The sequence below is a fragment of the Typopeltis vanoorti genome, chromosome 15 (genome assembly GCF_054136105.1).
Source record: "Typopeltis vanoorti isolate ZY-2024b chromosome 15, IOZ_Tvanoo_1.0, whole genome shotgun sequence".
In the NCBI taxonomy this organism is placed as follows: Eukaryota; Metazoa; Arthropoda; class Arachnida; order Uropygi; family Thelyphonidae; genus Typopeltis; species Typopeltis vanoorti.
The window spans coordinates 45,741,309-45,763,480 of NC_143563.1; the positions used below are offsets into that span (position 1 = coordinate 45,741,309).

At 35.9% G+C, this 22,172-nt stretch overlaps 1 protein-coding gene across 2 annotated transcripts in view; it reads right to left on the reverse strand.

Annotated features, from left to right (window-relative positions):
* LOC150098729 (complement factor H-like) overlaps positions 1-22,172 on the reverse strand; it is a 601,741-nt gene that overhangs the window by 431,102 nt on the left and 148,467 nt on the right. Inside the window, exon 7 of one of the 2 annotated variants that reach the window (XM_090405340.1) lies at positions 18,273-18,417. In XM_090405340.1, coding sequence (XP_090261466.1) covers positions 18,273-18,417 — 145 coding nt within the window. Of the gene's footprint in view, positions 1-18,272; positions 18,430-22,172 lie in introns of both variants that reach the window. The other variant, XM_090405339.1, reaches the window with a different exon arrangement.

Sequence of the window (22,172 nt, forward strand, 5' to 3'; positions counted from 1 at the left end):
CCTTGGAGGCCTGAATAATAATAATAATAATAATAATAATAATAATAATAATTTCAAAAAGTACACAGTTAAAAGTACACCTAAAACCATAAAAGCTAAAACAAGGTTAAAGCATGAAAGTCCTAACAGATTGTGTTCGATGTTATGGAAAAAATCAAGAAACGATACCTTTGGTTCCATATCTTGATCTCTCAAAAAACTGGTGTCATCAAATCTTTAATTAACAGAGCACATAATGTATGCTGCTCTTCTCCCTCACTATCAAAACTTTAATGGAATAAAATGGTTACAACTCTCATCAAATCCAGCAGATAACTGACTCCTATGTTCCAACACCTAAGGATTCTTCAATACACACTGCAGAGTTCCAATCCCTTATATTTCTGGTATCCCTGAATCTATTGGTAGAATTTTGAATAATCATCAACTTATTCCCACATATTTTCTTATTAATAAAATTTCTCATCAGTTACCATATACAAAAGACACACTGTCACCTCTATCATTAGCTGGTGTTTACCAGATTCCTTGTGAATATAATTTCACATACTTTGGCCAGACAGGCCATTCTGTGGAAAAAATAATTAATGAACATCAATATTATATTGAATATGTGACACCTCAAAAGTCTGGTCTGGCACAGCATAGTATTGACACTAAGTATCACTATAAACACAGTATCTAGTAGGATGAAACTTGTCTTCTCCATAGAAGCAGTTTTAAATATGAACGCCTTTTCAAAGAAAGTGGTGAAACCCTTTTACATCAGCCTAACCTGAATCAGAATGATTGTCTCTCTCTCCCAAAAGTTTGAGATATTCTTATGTAAACACTACAAATAGTTTTAATGTTATTTAGTAATATATGAATTTCTAGCACATAGCAATGACCATTTTAATTGTTAAACCAATTGTTGTATATACCTTATACTCCTGTTCTTTGATTTACTTGTTTCTACACACTGATAACGTGCTGTGTTTTCAGTGCAAAATATCTGTACTTTCATTAAAGTTAATTACTGTGGTAATCGTGTAATTTGTTGTTTATAGTTATGCCACAGGTACCTTTAAAGATTAAAGCCTATGAATGCTATCATTGAAACAGAAACAATTTAAAATGGCAATCTCTGAAAAAGAACACAGTTGATTAATTTTAATAATAAATAAATTCTTTTTGTAATACAGTATTTATCAGGGGAAAATGCTGGTCTTGAAATCATGCTTGCTCTTGTTATCATTCAGGGAATGAGAGGTGTGATTGAAGGCTGATTAGCGGAATAATGAATTACTGAACACCATTTAAAACTATGTACAGGTAACCTTCATATTCTGCAGAAATGCCGCATTATATAAATTGCGTTATGCGAGCCTCAGATCACATAGAAAAAGTAGGATTATGTTCCGAAATCAATTTTTTTTAAATTATATAAACAACAATCACATATCCAACAAAAAATATATTTTTATTTAATTAGGTAATTTATGTAAGTTAAGAAAACATATAAACTATGAAACAAATACATAGTATAAAAGTATAAAAATTACAAATTGTACTTAAACTTCATTGCACATAATGCATAAATGTTTTAGACAAAATAAAATAGTGCATATTTTAATCTTTCATAGCACGAGGATTTGAGGATTGGTTAATAAACACAGGTTTTGTCATGTAATCACCTGATGCATTACTACAAAATAGTAGAATAATTCTATCTTTGGAAACTTTGAATCCAGGAGCTGATCTTTCATTTTTCGAAATATAGGTGCGTTTTTGCACTTTTTTCCAATATAACCCAGATTCATCCACATTGAACACCTGGTCTGCACTACAAATGTTTATAAACTTTGAGAATTTTTTTGTTTAATAAGATTTTCATCCATAGGAATTTTCTTTTGAGGTGCAATCTTCTATCGAAATCATTAGAGATTTCTCCATTTTTCCATTTGAATATCGCATAGAGGAGCAACACGCTTTGCACTTATCATTAACCCAGCAATAAATACTTTCTCGGATTTTATGTTCATTTTGTTTGATTGTTCGAATTGTTGATTCATTTAAATTCAAAGTCCCTGCAAAAACTCCTGGTTTTTCTCCATTTTTCAACCGATCCAAGATTTTGAATATTTTTCTTCGAGAGAAATTAATTTTGTTTTCAATGTTGGTTTTTCCCTTTCGTTGCAGTTTGTGGCCATTACTATAAAAATAATTTTTTATACAAAAAAAGCAAGCATTACATATTGTATGTAACTCACCAAAAAATAAAGTGCTCAGCTTGAGATGAACACACTTATGATTTTTAACACTTTCCTGGCAGAAACGAGGACAATTTTCAACAATAAACATTTTATATGGTAAACAATTGAGGTACATGCATGCTAAAGGGTATTTCCCCTAATGTAAATTCGCTACTTATAATTACATGCGGGATACATGCAGACACAAATTTAACGAAGATAAAATTTGATTTTTAAGTCGCGAGGCAAAAAACATGACAAGATAAAGGGTTACTGCAATTTGTAGACCGTGTTTTTATCGGAACCGTGTTGTATAAGTACCACGTTCAACAAGGGTTACTATAATTTTAGACTGCGTTGTATAAGTACCGCATTATACGAGGGTTACCTGTATTTAGAAATTTATATACATTTAATCATACTAATACAACATTTATTTTACAAATGATATTCTATCTTTTTCAATTTAGCTACTTGAATACAAATTCTACCCTACAGTTCTTTATAAACTGGTCAATAATATTGTCATAAAAAGTTGGTTGTAACTTAATTTTCCCAAGCAACAAGGACACTTGTAAAGGCTGGCTGAAGCTCACAGGCTAGAGCTACTTTGACTGAGTATGGCCCATGTTTAAGGAACAGGGTGAGATGACGTGGAGGGAGCAGAAATGGCTATGTGCGCACATGAAATCACAGTGCTGAAGCAAGGACCTGGATGCTCCCACAACTGAACAAGCCAAGATAGCTTGACTAGTGTCGGCCTTCGATACACAACTCAAAGCTCAATTATTGCCATGCAAGCCTAAAATGTCTTCTGTCTACAAAAATAAAAGCCTGAATGGAATGCTTATAAATGCATGCATTTATTAACAAATAAATATTACTTCTTTCTCAATTAATGAGCTTATGCAACAAGCATAGCAAGCATGGAGAATTCGCCACTGGTATTTATCCATATGTTTTAGTTGAAATTCCAGTTTCATTTCAATGATGAAAGATGCATTTGTACTTGGAACTGATACTGCAGTAACTTCAGAAATACAATAAAATATTGAAAATCAGCAATGAACTGTCATCCAATCTCATATGACTATTTTCAAAGTGAGCAACTAGTTTTTATGTGCCAGTCAGGAAAAAATTATTTAGGTAAAAGATTATTATCCTCCCCTATAAGGCAGAGCAACCTCCTTTTTTTAATTCAGCTAGCAAAGTAATATTAATTTGTGTTCGCTGTTGGCATGACTAGATTTGGTTAAAAATATATCAAGGTTCAGAGAATAAACAATGTGAGCTGTGGTGGCGGTGGGCAGGAGATGGCACTGATATAGATGATTGGTAGTAGAGGTTCAGTGTAGTGGGGGAGACGGAGAGTTGTACAATAGGTGTCCTCCCGCGATGAGTCATCGGACTCCTTGGAGGTGTCCCAAATAATAATAATAATAATAAACAATTTCAAGACATAAATGTTTATATGTTTGCTGTTAAATCATATTAAATCATTTAATTCAATTGCATTAAAGAGAAGAATGGTGAGTAGTTGCATGAGGATTATAAGACTCAGGCCAGGAAAGTGACCAGCATGGTAAGGAAGACAAAACTGGAATGTGAGAAGAGATTAGCTCTACAAGCTAAGGAAAATCCTAAGGAATTCTTTTGTTAAGCGGCCCAGTAGGAGAAGATATGATTGTGGAAGAAAGACAATGTTGAATGAAAATTAGTGTCACATTACTGATGCATATGACACACTGGAGTTATTTAATAACCACTTTATTGTGTTATTTCATTCTGGAGAAGTACATTTTATTACTAGGCAGATGAGGAAAGTTCAAGTTTTAAAAGTACATGTGGAGTATGTTTAAAATACTAAGTACTCTGGATCTCACTAAGGCAATGGAAATGGACAGAATTTAGCCACATGTTTTAAGAGATTGCATGAAAGAACAGACAACTCTAGTGATCTAGCTGTTCAATGTAAATTTAGCTATAAGAAAGGTGCTCAAGGAGTGAGAGGGTAAGATAGATGAGGAAAAGGCATATACTGTCCTTTTTTACTATTTATTATTATTACTTTTTTTAAATTTTACAGAGACATTTGACAGGACAGGGGCCATGTGATAAGCTGATATTTAACTTACAGCATGTGTGGGTTTAGATATCAGGTTATAAATGGTTACAAATGGGGTTCTACAGGGTTCAGTTCTGGGACCTGTACTCTTAACCTTTATGCCAACGACACTCTCAGTGGATGGTGTGTGTGTGGAGGGGGATGATATCCAGTTGTTTGCAGTTGATGTGAAGCTGCAAAAGATTATTAGTAATAATGTCAATATGGCAGCCCTTCAGAACGATTTGAATAAGCCAGAGAGATGGACAAATGAATGAGGATTTCAGCTTAATGCAACTAAATGTTAGGTCTATGATTATTAGACACACATATTCACAAAAATAAAGAATGATCATTTTATTATTCCAAATATTTCAGTCAGAAATTAATAGGCCATTATCAGTGCATCAGCATAATCAGAATCAGAAGGTGAAACTAGAGCAAAGAACATTAATTCTATTTACAGATCTGAAGTACATGCTGGAATGCCACCATACAAGTGATTATAAAATAAAGCGAGATAGCAATTAAAGCTAAAACTAATATTAAATTAATTAATTTTACCAAAATTAGATAAATAAAATGAATAAATATATATTAAAAAAAGGGAAGAAAACAGATGGAGGAAAGCATGCTGTTGTTTGCCATTTATGAGGATGAGACTCTCTCTCTCAAATCTTGGCAATGGATAGACATCATTCCAATTCAAGTTTGGTGGTGTAGAAGTGCTTCAGCACTCTCTTGAAATAACCACTCAAACCTTAACCAGCACCTATGTAAAGGTGAGTACTGGACTAAAGGATATTATGATTGGTCTCCACTCTGTGCTATGAAAGGCCAGATTTTTCAGGTTTATTGGTTGATATGAGACTGATATTCTTGTCATCTTTTTTGACAGAATGTCCTGTTTGTACAAAGTATGAGCAGAGGCAATCACACGGAATCTCGTAAGCACCAGGGAAGGAGTGTGTGTGTGGGAGATACCTCTTGTGAATGGTAACCAAAAGGATTTTGTTCATAGGAAAGAATTAAGGACTAAACTGTATTTTTTCAGGACTTTGTAAATGCTTCCAAGATGCCAGCAATGTATGAGATAATGCCTCGTGGTACTTGTTCAGAATTCTTAGGAATAGGCTTTGTAAGGTTGCATTTAAATCCTTCAGGTGAAGCCATTTTGGAGTATGATGCATTGGATAGTGTCCAGCTCAACAACAAAAAAATTTCCCTTCTGTTACAAGATCAAACCATTTACCAGGAGTCCTTCATATTTATAAATTTAGGGACACAAAAACACACGTGTTGAACAGATTATTTTATTATCTGTATACAGTAAACTAGGCCCTGTAAAGGGCCCTGTATACCAGTAAACTAAATCGACATAGTTAATTAATCCTTTTCCCTAGCCTGACCTCTAGTGATAAAAAATAAAAATAAATAAATAAATAAATAAACAAATAAAAATATTTTAAAAAAAAATAAAATAAATAAAAAAATTTTTTGAAAAAAAATAAATAAATAAAAAAAATAAATAAAAATAAATAAATAACTACAATAAACTGCTAAAGTCCTCATGTATTAATATTCTTCTGGATTTGTACAGTTCTGATTGTTATAATATGATTTCTTTCAGTTGCTGTTGAATGTTACAAACACTTCACCAGGTTGTCTTCTTGTAGTGGGAATTTTCTATGGCTAGTTTAGGTTGTTATACAGGTTGTAGATGGGTCCTCCACATTCTTGAAATGGTTAGACCATCATTTCTGTTGAGATTTGGGTTGTGTTTGAGCATTTCACATGACTCTTTAAATTTTCTCTCAAATCAGATTTTGGTGCGGTGTAGGGACTTGGTATTTTTCCAATCAATTCTGTGGTATGTTTGGAGTGCGTGGTCAGAAAGGCCGGTTTTTCCAAAACAGAGATATTTAATGTGTCGTTTCTGTTCATCTTGTCTCATCGGGATAGTTCGCCTTCTTTCCCCTATGCATGGTATGTTACATGTGCATTGTATTTTGTATACCCTTGGGTGGACTAGGTGTGGAAGAGGATCTTTAGAAGAACTGAGTAGGTGTCTTAACTTATTTGGGGGTTTAAAGGTGGTTTTAATTTTGTATTTGCATAGTGTTCTGTCTATTTTTTCAGAAATGCCTCTAACATAAGGAATGGCAATAGCATTCCTGAAATCTTTTTTGTTCTTACTGGTATCTTTATGGAGGATCTTGTGAATAGTTTTTTTACTGTATCCATTTTTATAAATGTTTAGTTGATGATCTTGTATTCCTGGTTTAGAGCTTGTTCATCAGAACAAATTGTTAGAGCTCTGTGTTTAAGGGTGCTTATGACATCTAGTTTTTGTGTTGGGTGGTGGTCAGAATTTTTGTGTATGTATTGGCCTGTGTCTGTGTAGGTTTGCGGTAAACTGAAAAGGAGAGACAGCCAGAGGGAAGACGTGTGACAAGTGTGTCTAGGAAAGGAAGAGAGTTGTTTTTTTCCATTTCAATGGTGAATTGGATACGTTTGTGTTGTTTGTTTAGGTGGCTAAGGAATATATTTAGAGCTTTGCGGCTGTGGGGCCAAATGGTGAAAATATCGTCGACGTATCTGAGCCAAATTTTGGACTTTAGACATGCTGTCTCTAGACCACGTTGCTCAAAGTCTTCCATATAAAAGTTATCTATTGGGGGGGAAAGTGGTGAGCCCATGGCTGTACCTTCTTTTACGTAATACCCAACTGCATTAAACTAAAGAAGAAGTTTAAATCAGGCAAAGCGTTCCGTATTTATGCCTGGTTGGAAAAAGCATTGTTACGAGAACAAATCCACGAGGCATGTAAAAACCTAGCATCCACCCAAGCCAAAGTTCTACAACTTAAATTAGAGCTATCCGACTACGTTATTCCAGAAATTTGGGAGATTTTAGACAGGATCACAGACGACTCGGCCAAGCACTTATTACTGAAAAACAAAGAAAAATTAGTAATGAAATTTCAAGCCCTACAACAACAGAAAAGCACAAGACCATCAGGACGCCATAACGAAAGGAACAGCCAATCACAAACCGACATCATAAGGAGCAGCCAATCGCCCACAAACAAAGTTAGGAGCAACCAACCACCATCGGACCACAGCTTGGTTATCAACAATCAAACCACAATCTCACTCAAGGTGAACTCTCACTGCTAAAGAAAGGTTTGAACTACGCCATTACTCTGAGGTCAGTGAACAAACTTGATATCATTTATCATATCGAGAAAGGTTTAAGATCCCTTCCCACCAATTTGGCTGATAAAATACAAATGGAAACATCATGTATACTAAATTCAAACAAAAAACTAAGCACCAACTTAAACAAAACTGAAAATCTAGCCCTTAAATCCTTAAAAAATAACCAAGACATTATAATCACGAAAGCAGATAAAGGCAATGCCACTGTTCTTTTAGACTGTAACATACATTGAAAAAATGAACCATTTGATATCGGAACACAACACCTACCAAATGGTAAACTACAACCACACAAAATGTAAAAAAAAGAAAACAACTGACTTAATCAAATCCGTCCACAAATGGCACAAAGAAACAACAAAAAAATTAATACCTCATTATGCCTGTGCGCCCAGAATTTATGGCCTGCCAAAAATACACAAACCAGGCACACCACTACGTCCGATTGTTGAAGGAATTGACAGCTCAAATTATCACTTAGCCAAAAAATTAGCGGCCACACTCAAGGAATTGGTAGGTCAGTCCCCTTCCTACATAAAAAATACACAACATTTCATTAATAAAATTAAAAACATTACACTCAACGACCAAGATTTATTAGTCAGCTTTGACATAACTTCCCTTTTCACCAATGTCCCAATCAATGACACTATCTTGCTCCTACAGAACATATTTCCACACGACATCGTGGCCCTCTTTGCTCACGTACTCCACTCCGGATATTTCGTGTGGCAAAACAATTTTTACCTTCAAAAAGAAGGTACAGCCATGGGCTCACCGCTTTCCCCCCCAAAAGCTAACTTTTATATGGAAGACTTTGAGCAACGTGGTCTAGAGACAGCATGTCTAAAGCCCAAAATTTGGCTCAGATATGTCGACAATATTTTCGCCATTTGGCCCCACAGCTGCAAAGCTCTAAATACATTCCTTAGCCACCTAAACAAACAACACAAACATATCCAATTCACCATTCAAATGGAAAAAAAACAACTCTCTTCCTTTCCTTGACACACGTCTTCCCTCTGGCTGTCTCTCATTCTCAGTTTACCACAAACCTACACACACACAAAAATTCTGACCACCACCCAACACAAAAATTAGATGTCATAAGCACCCTTAAACACAGAGCTCTAACAATTTGTTTTAATGAACAAGCTCTAAACCAGGAATACCAGATCATCAACCAAACATTTATAAAAAATGGATACAGTAAAAAACTATTCACAAGATCCTCCATAAAGATAACAGTAAGAACAAAAAAGATTTCAGGAATGCTATTGCCATTCCTTATGTTAGAGGCATTTCTGAAAAAATAGACAGAACACTATGCAAATACAACTATCCCAATCAGACAAGACGAACACAAATGACACATTAAATACTCACCATGCACTCCAAACATACCACAGAATTGATTGGAAAAATACAAGTCCCTACACTGCACCAAAACCTGATTTGAGAGAAAATTTAAAGAGTCATGTGAAATGCTCAAACACAACCCAAATCTCAACAAAAATGATGATCTAACCATTTCAAGAATGTGAAGGACCCAACTACAACCTGTATAACAACCTAAACTAGCCATAGAAAAATCCCACTACAAGAAGACAACCTGGTGAAGTGTTTGTAACATTCAACAGCAACTGAAAGAAATCATATTATAACAATCAGAACTGTACAAATCCAGAAGAATATTAATACATGAGGACTTCAGCAGTTTATTGTAATTATTTATTTATTTTTATTTACTTTTATTTTTATTTTTTTTAATTTATTTATTTATTTTTAATTTTAATTAATTTATTTATTAAAAAAAAATTTTTTTTTTATCACTAGAGGTCAGGCTAAGGAAAAGGATTAATTAACTATATAAATTTAGTTTACTGGTATACAGGGCTAGAGCATGTAGCTTGGTTCCTTATACACTTGTATCCTTCCGATGATGACTTCGATACAGGGGTTGAAACGTCAAGTTTTATTTTATTAGTAATTAATAAAATAATCTGTTAAACACGTGTGTTTTTATGTCCTTAAATTTATAAATATGAATGCTGATCACCGTGTAACCTTAAAAGAAAGAATCACTTACCAGGAGATTACTCAGAACCCTACTATTAACCAAATCAACAAACAGAATTCTTTATTCAACAAAGTGATGAATTGGGATGAAGCCATCACCAAAAAAACTGAAGACCCATTGTGAAAGAATACCCATGTTCCTATAGCTTACCAAAAATTCCCCCAAAAAAAGGAGTCCCACTTAGATCCATAGCTGACTGCATAGATGCTTCCACTTAACACCTAGACAAATTCCTAACTCATCTTTTAAACTCCTATAAAGGCTACACATGAGCCTCTGTAAAAAATTCATCATCTTGACCTTTCATCAACAGATATCATGGTCAGTTTCAACATCCAATCCTTATTTACCAGTGTACATGTGTACCTCTGGCTGATACTCTTCGACTTTTAGCAGAGGAATTCCCTTCAGACAATAGTCAAACTGTTTGACTTGCCCATGCACATAGCCTACTTCATCTGCAGAAATCAACTCTACAAGCAGATCAAAAGAACCATAATGTGAAGCTTTTTGTCACCTGCACTTCCCAATTTCTACTTAGAACATCTTGAGAACTTTCTGTTCTTCTCAATACAACTCAACCTTCCATTCTGGGCATGCTACGTGGATGATGTATTCAAAATCTGGCCAGACACAGAAGCATCTCTACTGATTTTCTTAATCAAAATCAACAGCCACATATCAATTTCACAATGAAAAGGAAAAAGAAGTAAAAATTAGCCTCCTGGACACCCTTCTTTCCTGTACCCTATTTGGAATACTTACATCTGTTCATTGTAAACCTACCTTCACAGGTCACGACACAGAACAAGATTCAGCCCATCATCCATTTCAAAAAATTGGAGCAGATAATGTTTGCTCAATAGAGCACACATTATCTGCTCCAATTCTGAGGATCTCCAAAAATAACCAGGTACCATCTATTGCATCATACTACAGAATGGCTTCACCTCAAGGAAGTTTAAACCTATTCCTAAGAACTGTGAATCTGTATGGCAAGCCCCTGCATCCTATACATCACAGTATCTTGGAAGCAGTTGCAAAGATCCTGAAAAGATACAGTTTACTCGTTACATTATGCCCTATCAAGAAAATCTCCTTCTGATTGCATCCACAAAAGATAAACAGCTACCTCTCTCTCCCTTCCTGGTGTTCACCAGACTTGATGTGATTGCCTCCACTGAAAATTCTGGCCCTGCACATCACGAAGTGGACATTAACCACAATATTCTTTCTCTGGTCCAATATTCACCATTTACATCAATGCCAGTATAGGTTTGCATGGTTATTTAAAGAGAGTGCTGAAGCACTTCTACACTACCAAAGTTTAGATCAGAATGATCTATCCATCACCAAGATTTTAGAGAGTATCATCCTCATAAATGGCAAACAACAACATGCTTCCCTTCATCTTTCCCGTAGCCTTAAAAAAAGTAAATAAAAATAAAAACCATTTTATATATAATATATACATGATGAAAAAAAAACTGAAAAATTACAAAGTATTGCAAGTTGCAAGTTGAAGTTGAATGAATTTGGTAATAGAAAACAGAAGTTGTTCTCGTAATAACAGGTGCTTTAGGCACCATCCCTAAAACATGAAAAAACATCTAGAAACATCTAGATGATGGCTCGTTACTTTTTGGCTGAAATATTTGCAATAATAAAATTATTATTCTTTATTCTTGGGAATATGTGTATAATAATTGATACTAAGTCACAAGTACCATTAAAAACGCATTTAAACGTACATAGCAGTAGCATTGCATACCCATTTCTGTTGATGTGATGTTGTGTGGCTTATGCAATCCAAGCTACAAAATTCGCGTCAGTTTGACCATATGATTGCATTTTTATTGATGTATAAAAGTTCTAAGAGTGCATAGAGTATCACCGCTCATCCTAATTGGTCCAATGCAGTTAATTGCAGGATAACTCTGAATACTTTAATTTATCAATTAATTGTAACAAAATCTGCAAAGAGTGGGGGATGGAGGACAATGCATCTGCTTTAAGATATATTAGAAAATAATAAAGAAGGAGAATGCTATATTTGGTTCATATATTTGAAATACTTAATGGTGTAAATATAATAGTAAATTTGGAAGAGGACGAGGCTTACCTCCTTCGACTTCAATCAAAAAATCCGCAAAAGCAAAAGCTCTGGCAGAAAATAGGATATTCAGTAGATCGTCAACACTGTTTCCTTGTAAATGTGGACAAAAAAGTTATAAATTATTTATAAAAAATTACTTTTCTATATCTGTGTCCTAAACACATTAGATCACACTTCATGCATGCAAAACAGATGAAATTCAGAAAACAAAAACAGCAACGTTCAGTTGAATTGGTTGACACAACAACCAGTCAAAGCCACTGACTTCTGGGTGCTTATTGTCTCAGTGCATACCCTGGCTCTCCTTCTGGGTGCTTTAAAATCACTGGAATGCTAAGAATTTGACCCATTGTGCCATCTGTACTACTAAGGGCTCCAAGGTGTCCATATTTGTGACACTGCACACCCCTAGGCTATTAACACGAATGTGATGCAATGTTTATACATCAAAAAAAGTGTCCTCTTCATGAAGCATTAGTATATTGTGTTTAATTTTAGGAATCACGCAAAGCCAGGAAACAATTAGGGGATCTTTAACAGGAATAAATGCAAAAATATAATATTTGTGATATTGCTATTCTGTGGGTGTGCAATGCACACCCAGAATATATGCCCTTGTTACATAGTCTTGTAATCTGGTATCCACTGATGGGATGCTGCATACTTTGTTGGAGGAACTTTATTAGAGGATGTGAAGGGATCGTGTGATGATCGGTGGAAATTTGAAGTTGAGTGGACCAAGGACTCTGGGTGACCCAGAGGATTGGTGAAAGAACATTGACTAGCAGAGATAGAAGAGTGATGGTTCCATTGTAAGAAATCCTAATCATACCACATGTGGATTACTGTGCTCACCAGGATTTAAAGAGAATAAACTAACCTTTGAGAGGATGCAGAGGTGGATAAAACATGATATCAGAAATGTTATTCCTGGATATGACAGCTCAGTTATTCCTGGATAGCATCAATGATTTCGATCAGCAAACCATATTACAACCTCTGGAGTATTTATTTTTGGGGAGTGAGACAAGTCCACGTCCCCGTCGTGCTCCCTGGGACCTTCCATAGGGTACACTCCCTACAAGGATGCTAACGTACCTCTGTGAAGAACAACGGACAAATCAGCAGAGGAGGATTCATATCCCAACGGTGAAATGTGTGGAAGAATCTTCAGAGGAGCAGACCTCTATAAACAACTCGGGCTCAGCTGGCTCTGGCTGTTAGTACCTGGTTAGGGCCCCTATCAAGGAAAATTAAAGGATTCAATCCTCTGACAAAGGGAAGCAGCTTTATCAGCACTGACACAAGGTTGAAGTCTCATGATGACGGTAAAGCTTGTGATTAGAAAATTGCAGATGGCAATAAAGTTTATTGTGTATGTCTGTAATACTGTGGAGCAGAAAGCAAATGGAGAAACTACTGCTCTATTCTCTCCAGATTAACCACTATGGCGAGAAATCTACACAAATGGCCCCAAGTTCCTGGCGTCCCTTAAATGGGACAGGGGAGCGAAGAATTTCAGGGCTCAAAATGGTGCGTTCACTAAAACTAGGAACTTGGAATATCAGAACCCTGTACGAAGCAGGTAAGCTAAGAAATGCTATTCAGGAAATGAAAAGACTTGAAATTGAGATTTTAGGAATAAGTGAAGTTAGGTGGCCAGGATCAGGCAAAACTCAAGTTAATGACATGACAATGTACCACTCTGGAAGTAGCGAAAAAAAACATCAAAATGGAGTTGGAATAATATTAAACAAAGAGGCCAATAAGTCACTGTTGAGCTTCATCCCCTACTCAGATAGGATGATGTTATTAAAACTAAAAGGTAAGCCACTAGATATTAATTTTATACAGGTCTATGTCCCTACTGATGACAAGAGTGATACTGAAATTGAAGAATTTTATGACCAATTAAAAGAACTAATGAAAAACACAAAAAAACATGATATTAACGTCATCATAGGTGATTTCAATGCTAAAGTTGGGAAAGGTAGCAGTGGAGATATAGTTGGCGAACATGGACTGAGAACAAGAAATGAGAGAGGAGACCGTCTTATTCAATTCTGCCAAGAAGAGGAGCTAATAGTCACAAACACATGGTTTAAGCTACCATCCCAAAGGCTATATACTTGGCGATCACTACAAAATAATAATACAAATATAGTCAGAAACCAAATTGATTACTTGCTAATTAATCAATGATTTCGAAGTTCCATAAAGAGCACAAAAACCTATCCTAGTGCGGATATTGCTTCTGATCATAATCTACTGGTGACAGTGTTAAAAATTAGACTGAAAGCTATACTTCAGAAACATCAACAAAAAAAAGGTTTAATTTATTATTATTATTATTATTATTATTAAACAAGACCTCATGGAGTCAAAGACTCATCTAGGAGGTCCTTTTATTTCACACACATCTCATCATACCGGGTCTTAAACACATTCAAACTCCTTGCAGACACCACACTCTCAGGCAAGGCATTCCAATCATTCACAACTCTGCACGAAAAAAACCTGCCTCTCACTCCCCTACTCACACCCTCTTTATACAGTTTCCAGGGATGACCTCTGGTTCTCCCCTGATCTCCCACTATTCGCTGTAGAACTTCTCCACCATTGATCATATAGCAACCCCTTACCAACTTGTAGGTCTCTATCATATCTCCCCTCTTCCTTCTCTCCACTAGTCTCTGCAAATTACATCTTTTCAATCTTTCCTCATACTCGACATTCCAGAGGTCAGAAACTACCTTAGTCAGTCGCCTTTGGACCCTTTCCAACATCTCCTCATCCTTCTGAAAACCAGGTGACCAAATCTGGGCACAATAGTCCATGTGTGGCCTAATCAAAGCCTTATACAATGGAACAAGAATCTCCCTACTTCTACACGTCAGTGTCCTCCTCATCATTCCCAGAAGTCTTTGTGTTGTCTTCACAATTTTGGCGATGTGACCCCTAAATTTTAGATCCTTATCCACTATCACTCCCAGATCTCTTATTTCCTCTACTTCCAACAATATATTCTTACCAAGCATAAATTCTGCATCCCATCTTTGTTTTCCAAATTTTAAAACCTTACATTTTGCAACATTGAACTCACACCCCCATTTGCTTGCCCAATCACTCAATTTATTCAAGTCTTCTTGCAAGGCCACAACATCTTCACTACTCTTTATGGTTCTTCCCAACTTTGCATCATCTGCAAACAACTGAATATCTCCATCCAAATCTTCGCCAATATCATTAATATACAAGTTAAATAGTAATGGCCCTAAAACAGATCCCTGAGGCACTCCACTAGTGACTTTCCTTTTCCTGGATATTGCACCCCCATACACAACTTGTTGATACCTATCAGATAGCCAGTCTCCAATCCAATGCACTAATCTAATATCCAACCCCATCTGCTCTAGTTTGACTGTCAACTTATCATGAGGCACTCTATCAAAAGCTTTTGCGAAATCCAAGTATATTACTGTGTATCCTTCTCCTCTGTCCAAAAAAAACTGTTAGTAGAGCGTGGTTTCGATCCACGGACCTCTGGGTTATGGGCCCAGCACGCTTCCACTGCGCCACTCTGCTTGCATTTTGAAAAGTTAAATTAGGAAAGGAAATTTAGGAAAGTTAAAAAAACCCAGAGATAAGAAACAAATTGAGTCAAGATCTGAATTAAGAGATAGCACTTATCAAGAATGAAGATGTCATGAGGGTTGATGAATCTTGGGACAAATTAAAATCTGTCTTCATAGAGAAATGTACCAATACCTTGTGTCCTGATAGAGCAGTAAAAAAGAAAGATTGGATAACTGATGAAATTCTTTCTCTCATGGATCAATGCAGATCATATAAAAATCGCAGTCCAACAAAATATAAAGAGGTTCAAAAAATTATTAAAGGCAAGATCAAAGAAGCAAACAAAATATGGATGAATGAAAAATGTAGAGAAATTGAAATTCTACAAGAAAAGCATGACAGTTTTAATCTACACAAAAAGCTGAAAGAGACCTCAGGTATATTTAAGAAAAAACAACTATGTGTCCTTCGAAACAAAAAGGGAGAAATAATATCAGAAAAAGATGACAAAATACAAGAATGGGTGAAATATGTAGAACTCTTTTCTGATAACAGACAGAACCCAGAAAATACTTATGAACAGATGGACGGTCCATGCATTCTAAGATCAGAGGTAGAATGTGCACTGAACTCAGCTAAAAATGGTAAAGCCTTAGGCCCTGATAGAATACCAGCAGAAATAGTAAAGTTATTAGAAGGTGACAACATTGCTATATTAGTAAAGCTATTTAATAAGGTCTAGGATACAGGCATATTCCCACAAGACTGGTTACAGTCAACCTTCATCATGCTACCTAAAAAAGCAAATGCGAAAACTTGTAATGACTATAGAATGATCAGCCTAATGAGTCGTGTTCTCAAAATGTTCCTGAAAATAATTCAAAAAAGAATATACAGAAAATGTGAAGACACCATCAGTGATACCCAATTTGGGTTTAGAAAAGTTTGGGAACAAGAGAGGCTCTTTTCTGCTCTCAAATCTTATTCCAAAAATGTATTGATCAAAACAAGGAAGTATTCATTTGCTTCATTGACTTTGAGAAAGCATTTGATAAAGTCCAACATACTAAAATGATTGCACTATTAAAGAGAATTGGATTAGATGATAAAGACATCAGGATCATTCAAAACTTATATTGGAACCAAAAGGCATCTGTTCAAGTTGATGACATTATTACAGACCCCATTAACATCAAATGAGGAGTAAGGCAAGGATGTGTGCTGTCACCTCTTCTTTTTAACATATACTCAGAAGCCATATTTCAAAAAATCTTAAAAGGAAGAGAGGAAGGGATTAATGTAAATGGTGAAGTAACATCCGATATGCTGATGACACAGCTCTCCTGGCTGACAATATTCAGGAGCTTCAAAATCTTCTGGAACTAGTGAATGAAGAGAGTGAAAAAATGGATTAAAAATAAATATCACCAAAACTAAATTCATGGTCATAAGTAAGAAACCAATTCTTAATTCATCACTTTCTTTAAATGGGAAACGAATAGAAAGAATGACCAAGTTTAAATATCTCGGATGCTGGTTAAATGAAGAATGCAATCCAGAAATGAAAATAAAAGTTAGAATTGAAATGGCAAGAAAAAATTTTCTCCTGATGAAATCAACACTGTGTAACCGCAACTTAAAATTAGAGATAAGAGTATGCATCGTTAAATGCTATGTATGGGCTATACTGCTGTATGGTGCAGAAACTTGGACCTTGAAGACAACATCAATAAAAAACTTGAAGCCTTTGAGATGTGGTTATCCAGACGAATGTTAAAAATCCCATGGACAGCAAAAACGTCCAATCAGGAAGTACTGGAACAAATGGGGAAATCACGTGAACTTTTAGATACCATAAAAAGAAGGAAAACTGCATATCTTGGTCACCTACTTCATAATGAAAAATATAAAATACTTCAATTGCTTATAAAGGGGAAGATAAATGGAAGAAGAGGACAAGGAATACGAAGAAAATCCTGGCTAGCACACATCAGACAGTGGACTGGCATGAGTTCTGAGGGACTGTTTACAGTGGCTGAGGATCGCTCAAAATTTGCCAAGGTGGTCGCTAACCTCCGATAGGAGATGGCACTCAAAGAAGAAGATCAGAAATGTATAATGTTAATTATGAGAATAGACTGAAGGTATGTAAACTTGAAATAGCATTACAACTGTGGGATTTGAGAAGAAGTGGTCAATATTTTTGTAACAGTGCATGACTTGCAGAGTTTGGTGAATGGAAGATGAAGAGGTGATATGATTGAGATTTAGACTGTTGAGGTTACAGGTTTGATACCAGGATGATCTTTTGAATGTTAAAACAAGAGAAAGGACAAATCCCTGGCAACTGTAAATGGAAATAATAAGGTGAGAAGTGGCTTTTTTTGAATGGACAGTGCTTGGACCATGGAATTCGTTGCTTGATAGGGTGCTGAATTTGCCCAGAGTGAATGATATCATAGATTTCGTGCTGTCTGAGATGGGCCTCCTGGGATGGGTCTTGTAGCACCATGGAGGTCCTGAATAATAATAATAATTTCAGAGTATTTATATGACAATGATCATGCATAGATAGTATTTTTGGCAAAGCAATATCTATCTGTGATTATTGTTGTAATGACTTGATTCAGTTACAAGTTAATGTATATTCAGAGAGTGAACAATTTCAAAAAATGAATTTTAATACTGTCTACTATTAAACTTAGTTTTTGTCTGTTGTAAACTTGAAATAGCATTATAGCTAAGGGATTTGAGCAGAAGTGTTTAGTATTTTCATAACAGTACATGCCTTTGAAGGGATAATATTTATAATGCAAGATGACTGTATTTATATATTTTTATTTGGTTAATCTTGGCCTAGACTTAAAAACTGGAGATAATTCATTTCTAGCAATAAAAAGGTTGGACCCACAAATCAGTCATTTCATAAGAAAACACTCACCTGGGATACAGGAAGGTGATGGATGCCACTCTCCATTTTTGCATGTGATTGTAACCTCTCTCACTGACCTGCCTAATGGCTCATAATTGTAATCACACCTTAGAATCAATTCACTTTCATCGGGAAAAAATGCATTTCTTAGTGCCTTTAAAGAAAGCTGCAGTGATCATTATAGTATTTCTACACAATGTAGCAAGACATTATTATATGATTTTTTTTTAAACTTTCATTATGTGAATAAACTATATTACAAGAGATCCTTACAACATTTAACATACAGGTAACTGGAATTTGTTATAACCTATTTTTGTAATGAAAACTTTTAAATATAGATGTTTGAAAGCACATACGATGGTCTGAAAAGTTTGTCAGCCTAACAATGAAAAAACAAATTTATAATTTCAAAATTATTTTTATTTTTCAATATAATTTCCCTTAAGACTAATGCATTTATTCCAGCGATGCTCCAGCACCATTATCCTATCCCTGTATTGGTTCTCAGTAAGATTTGCAAAATACCCCTCTATAGCTGCAATCACCTCTTGATTCGAAGAAAAACGCTGACCAGCGAGGAAGAGTTTTAGTTTTGGGAAGAGGTAGAAGTCAGAGGGACCCAAATCTGGAGAATAGGGTGGATGTTCTAACAATTCATAGTGCAGATCCCTTAATTTTCCCATTGCCAAAACACCTTTGTGAGCAGATGCAATGTCCTGATGAAGGATGATTTTTTTCTTCTACAAATCAGGTTTTTCCTCACAAATTTTATCTTCTAGTCTGGTTAAAAGATCAAAATAAATAAGATGAATTCCCCGGTTATTGTTTCACTCTTTCCAAGATAATTAATAAATAAAATGCCTTTAGCATCCCAAAACACCAATGGAACCGACTTTGTCTTCTTTGGCACTGAACAACTGGATTTTGTCCACTGTTTTGACTGCTGTTTGGATTCTGGTGTGTATGGTAAATCCAAGTCTCATCCATAGTAATAAATCAACACACAAAATCAGTTTTATTCTTGTTAAAATGCTCTAAGCACTGTTCAGAGATTTTCATGCAAGTGCGTTTTTGATCTGCTGGGAACAAGCATGGCACTCATCTTGCACAAAGCTTTTTCATTTGCAATTCTTCATGCAAAATATATCCTATGCATTCTTTTGAAATGCCTATTGTCTCAGCAATTTCATGCACTTTGACTTGCTGGTCATCCAATACCATATCGTGCACTTGGTCAATGATTTCTGGTGTTGTTACACTTTTTGGATGTCCTTACTTCCTTTTGGATGTAAGTTGTGTAGTGTTAGAAAGAGCTCGGGTAAAATAAGTGTTATTTTAGATAATAATTGGCAGTGTTTCATAAACTTTAGGGTTTCATTATTTATTTTTGATAACGAAGTGTGTCTGAGTGATTTTTGTTGTGAAATTCTGCCAGATTTATTAGTGTAAATTGGCGTTTTAAATATCACATAATAGCGGTCACGAGGTCAACCATGCGGGCGGTGACTGGCATTTGCCTAGTAACCTGGTGTTACTAGGCAAATGCCATGAAAGTCAAATAGCATGGGTGATGTAGACTTTTTCAAACTGAATCGATGTCGTGAGTGCAATATGTATGCATGGCGAAGTATAAGAGATGTTTTTGTGGAGAGAGAGAGACAGAGAGAGAATGAACAAGAGACGAGAGAAAGTATGGATGTTTCGGAAGTGTGATATATGGTTGGACCACGATACAAAGAGTGTAAAACTAACTGAAAAGGTAGATGGTGTACATGAAAGAAACAGAAATGAAACGAAAGGCAGAGAAACTGAGGGAGTGAAAGAATGTGAGGATGTAAAAGTGAAACTTATGGAAAAAGTTGCAAAAACGGAAATGAAATGAAATGAAAGCAAGAGAAACTGAGGGATTAAAACAATGCAAAGATGTAGAAGCAAAAGTTATGGAAAAAGTTACAATAAACAGAAATGAAGCGAAAGCAGAAAAAACTGAGAGAGTGAAAGAATGCGAGGATATAGAAGCGAAAGTTACAGAAAAAGTTGTGGAAAACGGAAATGAAACGACTGCAAGAGAAACTGAGAGAGCAAAAGAATGTAAAGATGTAGAAGTGAAAGTGACAGAAAAACTTACAAAAACGGAAATGAAATAAAAGTTGGAGAAACTGAAGGAGTGAAAGAATGCAAAGATGTACAAGAGAAAGTTAGTGATAAGAGCGTGAAAGAAAGTATGAATTAGGAAAAGGAAATAAAGTGCGACCAAACAAGAGGGAGTGAGAAAGAGAGTGAAATTGTAGGAAAGACTTAATGAAAGAAAAAAGAGTAAAAGAAGTGACGAGTGATTCCAAGATAGCAGTATATGGAGACTCCATAATTAGAGGGCTAGTTACTGACAGAGTCCATAAAGTCTGCTATCTGGGTGGGAGAATGAGTACAATAATTAAGGCGTTGGACATGAGGAAGAAATGAGCAAGAGAGTTAGTTGTAATTGTAAGGGCGAAAGATCTAAGTGGACATAAGAAGGATGTGAGGATGAATACCAGGAGTCTTTTGAGAAGAGTGACAGTCTAGGAAAGGTTGACAGTGTGTTAAATAGATATAATGATGATGAGTTATTATTATTAATATTATTATCCAGGCCTCCATGGAGTTAAAAGACTCATCGTGGGAGGTCGTTTTTCGAAAACACAACGTTTATCATACCACTCCTTGAGCCCATTGACCATTCCCACTCCAACCGCTCTCTCAGGCAATGCATTCCAAGGTTCAACCACCCTCCAAGCAAAGAAACCATTCCTCACTCCTGCACACAGCCTCCTTTTGTAACTTCCAGGGATGGCTCCTTGTCATCGCACCTTCCCGCCGTTCCACCAAGTGAAAGAACTCTCCAATGTTTACCCTGTAACTACCTCTCAACAGTTTAAAAGTCTCAATCATATCACCTCTCCTTCTTCCATCCACCAAACTCTGCAGTCAACATTCTCTCAGTCGATCCTCATAACTCATTGTACAGTCCCAAAACCATTTTTGTTATTTGCCTCTGTACCCTTTCCACAATCAGTTTATCCCCCTTCAAATCCTGGGGTACAAATCTGAGAACAATAGTCTAAGTGTGGTCTGATCAGGGTCATATACAATGGAATGATAACTCTTTTATCTCTGCAGGTCAGCGTCCTTTTCAGTATTGCAGCAATCCTCTTAGTTACCCTCACCACCTTTGCAATATGTTCTCTGAATTTCAGTTTTCTATCATCATCACCCCCAGATCTCTTGTCTCCCCTACCTCCTCCAGTACAGCTCCTCCAATCGAGTATGCATCCTTCCATCGATGGATTCCAAACCTCAATACTTTACATTTTGCTGCATTGAACCGATACCTCCATTCATTGCCCATCTGTCTAGTTTATTCAAATCCTCTTGCAGGGATGCCACAACTGCACTATTACTGATAACCCTTCCCAGCTTCACATCATCCACAAACAACTGAATTTCCCCTTGCAATCCACTGAGAATATCATTGATATAAAGGTTGAACAATACAGGTCCCTCTACTGATCCCTGTGGAACCCCACTTGTAACCTTCTGCTTCCATGATATTGCCCCACCATACACAATTCTCTGATACCTATTAGTCAGCCAATCCTGAATCCATTTGACTAACCAGACATTTAAACCCATGTGCTGCAACTTAAATATCAGCTTATCATGTGGCACCCTGAAAGTTTATTTTTCACTTGGTTAGACTATAGTAAATTTAGTTTAATCCTTTATCTAAGTGTGAGCAAACAAAGTTTGTGGCTGAAAGTATCTTCAGCACTGGGGTAAGGTGGTACAACACCAGGGCAACTCCTTGCAAAGGTGGAGCAAGCTACCATCAATCCTATCTCATTATCTCCCATAATGTAAAACACA